This window comes from Glycine max, chromosome 1 (assembly GCF_000004515.6).
Source record: "Glycine max cultivar Williams 82 chromosome 1, Glycine_max_v4.0, whole genome shotgun sequence".
NCBI lineage: Eukaryota > Viridiplantae > Streptophyta > Magnoliopsida > Fabales > Fabaceae > Glycine > Glycine max.
The window spans coordinates 38139004-38147947 of record NC_016088.4 but is presented as its reverse complement, the minus strand read 5'-3'; the positions used below and the strand labels follow the sequence as shown (position 1 = coordinate 38147947).

The 8944-nt window shown below is 35.6% G+C and overlaps 1 protein-coding gene across 1 annotated transcript; it reads left to right on the top strand.

Moving 5' to 3' along the window:
• The first annotated feature begins 217 nt into the window (after positions 1-217).
• Positions 218-5213, top strand: LOC100776098 (ataxin-3 homolog). Its single transcript, XM_003516886.4, has 2 exons — positions 218-693; positions 4225-5213. The coding sequence occupies exons 1-2, from the start codon at positions 460-462 to the stop codon at positions 5005-5007; spliced, it is 1017 nt and encodes a 338-aa protein (XP_003516934.1). The 5' UTR covers positions 218-459; the 3' UTR covers positions 5008-5213.
• Positions 5214-8944: the final 3731 nt, after the last annotated feature.

Genomic DNA, 8944 nt, shown 5'->3' with positions numbered 1-8944 from the left:
AAAAAATGTATTTAAAACCGACATCAGTAGTGTGAATAGCGGTTTTGTCAGTGCCAATAGTAGCTCCCAATGAAATTCGGCCTCCAAAGTACTCTAAAACTTACCCTTAACAATTGTCCCCGTGATAGATCACCGTTCCCGAAATCCCACGTGGCATCACCACACGACGACACACAAGACACCGCATTTAACACTAACATCCAACCAACCAAACACTGCAATAAAAGAAACAAACAGTGATGAAAATCTACAACCTTTATTTCCATTTATCATTTCATTTGTTGTCTGTTACGTTAACGTCCCTGCCTCCGATTCTTTCCACTTCTTACTTTCTTTCTAGTTTCTCTTTTCCCTCTCACACAACACAAGAGAACACGAATAAAACGCACTGCACGTGAATCGCAATTATTAGGGTTTACACACCCTCGCAGATGGTTTGAGATTGCGAATTCGACGACGATGATGGAAGGAGCGAGCAATGGAGGGATGCTGTACCACGAGGTGCAGGAGTCGAAGCTCTGCGCGGTGCATTGCGTGAACACGGTGCTGCAGGGCCCGTTCTTCTCGGAGTTCGATTTGGCCGCGCTTGCCTCCGATCTCGACCGCAAGGAGCGTCAGGTCATGCTCCCAGCGCTCGCGTCGGCGGATTTCGAGTCGCACAATGTCTCGCTCGACGGGGATTTCAGCATCCAGGTTCGATTAGGGTTTCTCTTTCCCCAATTTGTTTCTTTTTTTTACTCTTTGGCACCGTTGATTGTAGCTGAGTCCGTGAGAATGTGATGAGCTTCTCGTCGTTTTTGGATGGTTCGGATTTTAATTGAATAGAAACGGTTTCTAAGGGTTCTTTTGTTTTTATATAGTAGTTTGAGGATTTTTGTTTTTTGGTGCTCTTGTGGTGCTAGCTACTCCTTCAATTGTTAAATATTAGCTTATTGACTGTGGTGCTTGCGTGAATATATGTTTTGGTTTGGCTGGAGTTGACTTCATGGATGCGAAGCCTTATGCTTTGTTAGGATAAGGAGGAATTGAGTTTTGTGAAGAGTTATTATGTGTAGGGATGCCTGGAGCTTGGTTTATGCACTGCTTGTTTGACATTGGATAGGATGGCCTTGTGCTGTGTGGTGCAACGTGAAAACAGAAAAAGACTCAAAATTCATGCATTAATCATCATTAATAATAAAAACTCATGGTACTTAAAACAAAATATAGTACTGAAGCAAAATATAAAGGAGAAAGTCAAGGAAAGAAAAGGCAAAGTCTTAAACAATATTGTTGCTGCCATCAAGAAATAAAAAAACATGCAAAAAGAAAATAAAACAAAATTGCTGCTGCCTGCAAGCAATAAAAAATAGAAAACAGTATAGGGCAAACAGATAAAGGGGAGAAGATATAGCAAAGAAAGGGGAATGGAAGTTTAAACTTCGTATGCAGAAGAAAGGGAAGAAAAAATAGGATGCATTGATGTTAATAATGGTGAAGTAATTTTTTTGTTTTCGGATTTTCTTTCTGATAATTGTTAATGGTGATTAATCCTGTGATAACATAGACAATGCATGTCTCTAGAATCACAATCCCATTTGGAGGCTGCTATTGATACATTTCCATTTGTCTGACCTCAATTTCCATTTTGCTTGGCCTTCTTACATACAAATAATTTGTTTTAGTAGTACACCTTTGGCTCTGGTGTTTCACTGTGTAATTAGTACAGTAAATTTACTACTTCAACAGTTTTATTATTGATATTTTGATGCTGTTATGCTTGTGCACTATTGACAAATTTTGGTTCTGTTTGGATGACATGTTAGAATTATGTTTTTAATTGCAGTTCTAATTCTGTCAGTAATTGACTTATTGGTTCAAAATCATAAATATTATGTTGGGGTTGTGTAAAGAATATGTGCATAGACTTAGAATTCTAAATTTACTTTCAATTTTATTAAGATATTGGAAAAGGAGTGAATATAAATAATTAATTAATTATAGGATAGAATGAATAGGAATGAATCATTTTGAAGATTGTGGTGTGAATAAGAAAGAAAAATTATACAAGATGATATGAATAATTACAATAATTATGATAGTGTTGAAATTTCAACAATTGAAAGAATAAGAATTTAATACATTATCTCAATTTTTATTCTTAATCAAATAGGAATGGAAATAATTATAGAACTAATGGGAGTCATCAAGATCAGAGGAAGATTAATATGTGAGTTTTTTTTATCAACAAAGAGATCAAGAGATGATTTATAACATAGGAAATCCATACCTTGTCAAATCCTGTTGAATGTCTTTGAACTTTGAAGGAGTAGGATTTGAGTGAGACATGTCTTCTATGTTTAAGTTGAGCACAATTTTAAATCCTGTTGGAAAGGACTTGGACTAGTTATTTTGTAATTCTATGGAATTGATATAGGGAATGATGATTCTAATTCTAAAAGTGTTTCCAAATATAACAATTTTGAAGGTCCAATTCCACGCTCAATTCTAGACATCAAATAGACACTTAATGTCTTTTTGCACTAACAGCTGTCAGAAGTAGAGAAGGGATGTATCATAGGCTATGGATATATGTTGGAAATGATATTTGATCCTTTTTTTGTAACATGCTTTTGTGTTTTGCATCTATAAGGTTTTGCTTTTGAAGCCTCCTCCCTCTAGTCACTTTTATCTCAATTGTATTTGTACCCCTCCTTGCCTCTCCCTCCTTAGAGAAGACAAAGCATAGAACTACTTTAACTGCATTGGTTCATTTCCATAGAGAAGTCAAAAAATATTTTACCTCTAAATTTTCCATAGACAAAGCATAAAAATATTTTGACTGTATGGTTAGGGGTGTATATATCCAATAGCAATACAATCCAAATCTTTTGATGTAATGTGTTTGACGCACCACCAGGAAATTGTTGTTTTATCAGATTATCAAATGAATAATTTTAAGATTAAAGTTTGTTCAAATAAATGGTTTAGTTAAATGATGATTGATCTGAGCATGCCAATTAACTAAAGAATCCTAAATCTTAGTTCTTTGGACAAAACTTGAGTAAGTTCTGTAGGTGTTTGCAGTGTTATTCTCCAACAAAAGTATACCATAAGTATTATATTTTTTCAGCCATGAAAATATTAAAAAGGAGGATGAAATAGCTGAAAAACTAATACATGTTATGTTTTTATTTGAAAACAACATCACAAGAGCTTAAAGAACTTTATCTATGTTTTATTTATTTGTTCTGTTTGGGTCCAGGGCTGTGGGTATGCAAATAGTGGCTTCAATGGGAGAAAGGGGATGGGAAAGAGGTGTGGGGTGCAATATGGGGATCTGAATCTTCTCACTCTACTTGTGTGTCTCACAACTCTACAAAGTGTGCTATCTAAAGGGGACATTTAACTTTTTTTTTTCTTTCAGTTTACCAGATAAATAATGTAATTAGGTTTTTAAAAAGATATTTCTAACATTTGATTCCTAACTGTTTTTATAATCCTATTGTTCCAGTTGATTTATCATATATGCATTATTCAGTCTTTGGATTTCATTTGATCTTTTCCTTTCAAAATCCAAGTACTGCTATTGTTTTGCATATTGCCATCCATTATTTGTTGTTACACCTATCATTCAAGTACTACACTACCCTTAGCCTTGAAGGATTTGGATTCTGGGAAAACATTATTGTTGCAAGCAATGTTTTTAAAACTTGACTGGTCATTGATCTAGTGAAGTTACTTGCGTATGGTTCATTAGTTTAACTGTGGTTGAATAGAGGTAGAATTGTAATAATAAATATAGTATATATTAGTAATACACTAATATAAGATTGTAAGAAGATTAAGTTAGGTATAATTTTAAATTAGAATAAACTATATCACATGTCCTATAAGATGAAAGATTCATAATAAATAGTTAAATAATAGCTATCTTTATGTAGATATCATATATGAACCTTTATTTTAAAATATTTTAGAATCTAAAGTTTAAAAATTAACTAGAAAAAAATTCAGTAGGTTTTCTGCACAAGTTCTTGTCTTTAGTTTTTACTGCTTTTCATTGCTTCATGATCAGTTTGACTGGTTTCCTGATCCATCTGTTTTCTGGGTTGTCTTGACTGGTTCTTGGACCAGCTATTCCAGCCTGTTTTTTATAACTATGGTTACAAGTAGTTTTTTGTTTTGTCATTTGTGAAATCACTGACAAGTTTGTTGCATGCATCAAATATTAATTTTCTGTAGGTTTTACAAAAGGCTCTGGAAGTTTGGGACCTACAAGTTATCCCTCTTGACTCTCCAGTTGCTGAGCCTGCCCAGATTGACCCTGAGCTGGAAAATGCCTTCATTTGTCATTTACAAGACCATTGGTTTTGTATCCGCAAAGTGAATGGGGAGTGGTATAATTTTGACAGTCTCTATGCAGCCCCACAGCACCTTTCCAAGTTTTACCTCTCTGCCTATCTTGACTCTTTGAAAGGCTTTGGGTGGAGCATATTCCTGGTTAGAGGAAATTTTCCAAAAGAGTTCCCCATCTCCTCATCTGAAGCTTCTAATGGATTTGGGCAGTGGCTTTCACCCGAAGATGCTGAGAGGATAACTAAATCTTGCAACTCAGTACAGGCTCCACACCCGAGAGTTAACGAGCACCAACAGCATTACGATCAGTTTCTTTCTCATGGGGAAAATGAAATGCTATTAGACATGGAAGATGAGGATCTAAGGGCTGCAATTGCAGCTAGTCTGATGGATTCGTCCCCAGCTGTGACCAATGCTGAAGCCAGTACTCCTCAAAATGATAATCATAGTAGTAAACAAGTGGCAACCACTGAAGCTACCCCTCTAAATGATCAACACTCCAAACAAGTGGAACCCATTGAAGCCACTCCACCTGTCAATGCTCTAAGCAACAAACATGTGCCTGCTATTGAAGCTTGTTCTCTGAATGATCAAAACAGCAAAGAAGTGGCATCTACTATAGGTGATAATGCTCAAGATGAAAACCAGAATAAAGAAAAAACAGCCTAAGAGTGTGTTCTTATTTGCTCCTAATTTGTTTTTGCAATTGAGGACAAAAATCTTTTCCGGTTTAGGTGATCGAAACATACATCAGTGGCTTAAAGTCATGGTGCTGTGCAGTATACACATTCTCATTTCAATTGCATGATGTATAAACTGTAAGGAAAACCCTTAAGCATTTCCATCGATTATATGATAGTTACCAAGTTTTGACAGTGTTTTGGAAAGCCCTTTCGGCATTTCCATGTGCTTGTGATTGATACCAAGTTTTGACCATGCTGCATGCTGGTACTACTACAATAAATTTGCTTATGGTGGTGATTACGAGAACTCTTGACTCATTGAACGGAACCCCTCCCCCAATTTGACACTATTATTAAGCTCTAGATTTCAAGGTCACTTCGATAAGTACATAAGAACTACCGCCTGTGTTTTTGTCGTAATCAACATTTTTTTTCGTAAGGGTTTAGGAAAAACATGAACAAAAAGATGACAAAGGACGATTAACTAGGACTTTTTTTCTCTCCTTGATGTCGACTTTCTATTGGGTTGGGTTCAAAAGACTTCGATCAATATTATGAACCGATCATCGATATGGTCTGCATAATCAAAATAGGCGAGTTACTAATCAATGTTATGAACCGATCATCGATATGGTCTGCATAATCAAAATAGGCGAGTTACTAATTGAAACATATGACCTGATTTTTATTAAAAAAGTTCTAAAATTTCATGTCTTGCTTTAACAAAATTATAGAAAAAATACATAACAAATTAATACAATTTCATCTTAATTTCATTCTAAGATGGATTAGTTTAATTTTTTTTGTTATTGTTTTTTTGTTTATCTTTTTTTATGTAAGATGTAATTTATATTTCGGCATATTGCCAAGATTAATTACATCAACTTGGATCAAAGGTACACTAAGCGAGAGACATTCTTTATCCAGTTTGAAATTTGGAGTGGATGAACGGATCGGTTCGGTTCGTTTAAGTCGCGACCCATGAAGTTCACGGTCTAGACGGATCGGATAACTCCGGTTCATGAAATAAAAGGACATGGTTTCAAGGTCCATATCCGGTGTGCAAAAACTTGCGGATAAATGGACTAGTTTGCAAACTCAAATAATAATTGATTTTTTTTAAAAAAAGTGAAAAATAATTTTTTTTAAATTGACTTCATTTTTTAACTAAAATTTATCACACTATAATATATCAATATTTTAAACATAAAGAAATAACAATAATAATCTAAATTAAAGATCAAAATCTAACATAACAAATTAATGATATTTGCATATTGGACTTAAGTAGGTTAAATAGGTAGTATGTTAGTCCACAAATAAAGTCTGCTAGGTTTGCGAACTTAATAGGTCGGACTCAAAAATTCAATATAATTATACATACTTTAAAAAAAGAGGTATTTTATCCGCTCGGTCTGAGGACCTAGGTCGTATACCCACCTTTACTTGAAATCAAAAGTAAGATCAACTAATTAATCAACAACCATATTTCCTCCTCTCTTAGTGATAAGTAGGGAGGTGCTCCAACCCCTCTGTGTTAATGAAGAACACTCTCACCAATTCCGCCATATAAGAGCAGTCCTTTAAGGCTTTTCTTTTCTAGCTTGAAGACAACTTCTAGCAATTTATCTCAAAGATTGTCTATGGTAATGCTGAATGAGCAGCGATTTGAATACTCCACTTAAAGGCCATAGTTCTTGCAATGGATGGCTCAAAGAAATTGGGCCAAAACATTGTTGTTGCGGCCAGAATCTCCCCCATGTTGTCTCTGCAGATAAGTCCAACACCAGTGCTTATACTTTTCTTGACAAATGCGTCAAAATTAACCTTTATGGGTCCAAAATCAAGTGGCTTCCATGTGGGTTGTGAAATTTGAGTAGGTTGCATAATGTTCATACCCTGAGGTTCCTTGTAGCAACTCAAAAAATTAGTTATGGCCAGAGCTCTTTCCACTATAGTTGTTTTGTTAGAGAACACTGTATCATTTCTTGTCTTCCAAATTACCCATAGTAACTCAATTGTTTTTGCCGCAAGCTCATCATCCTTAAAATAAAAGACTTGGCTGATCCAAGCAAGTAAGTTAAGCATTTCATCATCTTTGGGATGATAATCTACTAACGAGGCAAACCAAAGGGGCTTTACCTCAGGGAAGGAAATGAGGGCATGCTCTATCCTCTCATTATCGAATCTGCACATGGGACAACTGGGATCAATATATATTCCTTTTCTCTGTAGATTCGAATGAACTAGGATTATGTATTAGCATGCCCTCCAGACCAGATACTTGCATTTCAGAGCTATCTCCACCTTCTAGATCTGCTCCCAAAAATGACCAGTGATGGAGTTCGTAGAGGCTTGAGACTCCATGTGATTTCCCATTCCAAGATTGTAGCCTTATTTAACTCAATAAACCTCATCTCTTGTGAATTTCCAGATGATGCGACCTGGATAAGGTCTACTTTTCAAGGGGATCTTCATAATTTTTAAATAGCAATCCTCAGGAAGGAGTTGTGCTAATGTCCCTGCATCTCACTTACATGAATTAGGGTCCATAAGGTTCGCCACTAGCAGTTCCATATGGTTCTCCTCTATTGGAGCCTACCTTAGTAGACTATCACCTATATTGGGTATCCATTTATCTTTAGTTCATAAAACTTCATGAAGATGAGATTCACTTTAGTTGGGTAAGTACGATCTAGACGACCACATTCTTGTTGGGCTAACTCGCCCAATTAATCCAATGGCTTTGTCGGTTCCAGTCCCGTTAAAAGGATCCAAAACTAGATATTTGGAGCATATTCGTTTTCTGACCAGTTCCATATATACGGACCACATTCGACCGATAGCAAAACAACTAGTGGTCGAATCCAATGCAGTCCCACTAGTGGACTCTATTAATCGAGTGTATTCAATTAGTTAGGACTTGTTTAGTTTTAAATTGGGATCAAGGCTAAAAAATTTCTTTTATTGAAAATACACATGCTTCTTTGTTGAAGTATAAATGGTCTGGCTGCCCATAATATAATAGATAGGCAAAGCATTCAATAGCAATTTGTTTTAGCCTATCGATAGATAGTGGGTTGCTTCCGAGCTCAAACCATTTGAAATTGAATTGCTAATGTATTCTTGTTATTGATAGAGTGATTTTGTCCACCCCTGTGAAAAAATAAGAGGGAGAGAATTGGAAGAGAGAAGAAAAAAGAGCAAAAGATTGCGATCCCATAAGGGTGAATTGTAGGTTGCAACTCGCCTACATGAAGCTGGAATTGCTAGTAATCGTTGGTCAACCATATGATTGTGAATTCGAGAGAGAATCACATCTAGGGAAGTATTTAGCCTTCAAAACTTCGGCCATGAGAGAGTTTTTGTGATTGACCAATCTCTACCATTTCTTCTCTAGCATCGCTTTATTAAATTCTCTAGCTACATGAAAACCAAGATCACCATGCTTTTTGTTGTGGGTCATCTTCCTCCAATTCAGCAAGTGTATCTTCTTGTTTTGCATATCTCCATCCCAAAAAAACCTAGCAATCCTATTTATGATATTTTGGCAAATAGACTATGGTAGTTCAAAGTAACTCATTACATGTGTAGGTGTTGGGAAAAGGATTGGACGACACTGAAAGAGGTGACTAGATGACACTGTCTGTATCATCCAGTTTAGCCCTCTATCTTGGAATCTATCTTTTATCTAGTGATGCATCCAGTCTAGTCTACCTATGCATCATCTAGTTTGTTTAGATGGTTCATTAACAAGGTTCTATCTTGTAACTGTTTTAAATATGTTGTAACCATTTTTCAATTATTCTATTATATTTACCCTCCTATAAGAGAAGTTAGTTAGTAGGGTTCAAGTATACAAGTTAAAGAGAGCTTTTGAACCCAATTTCTTTATATTTTTTTATTTATGTTATTCACAATAT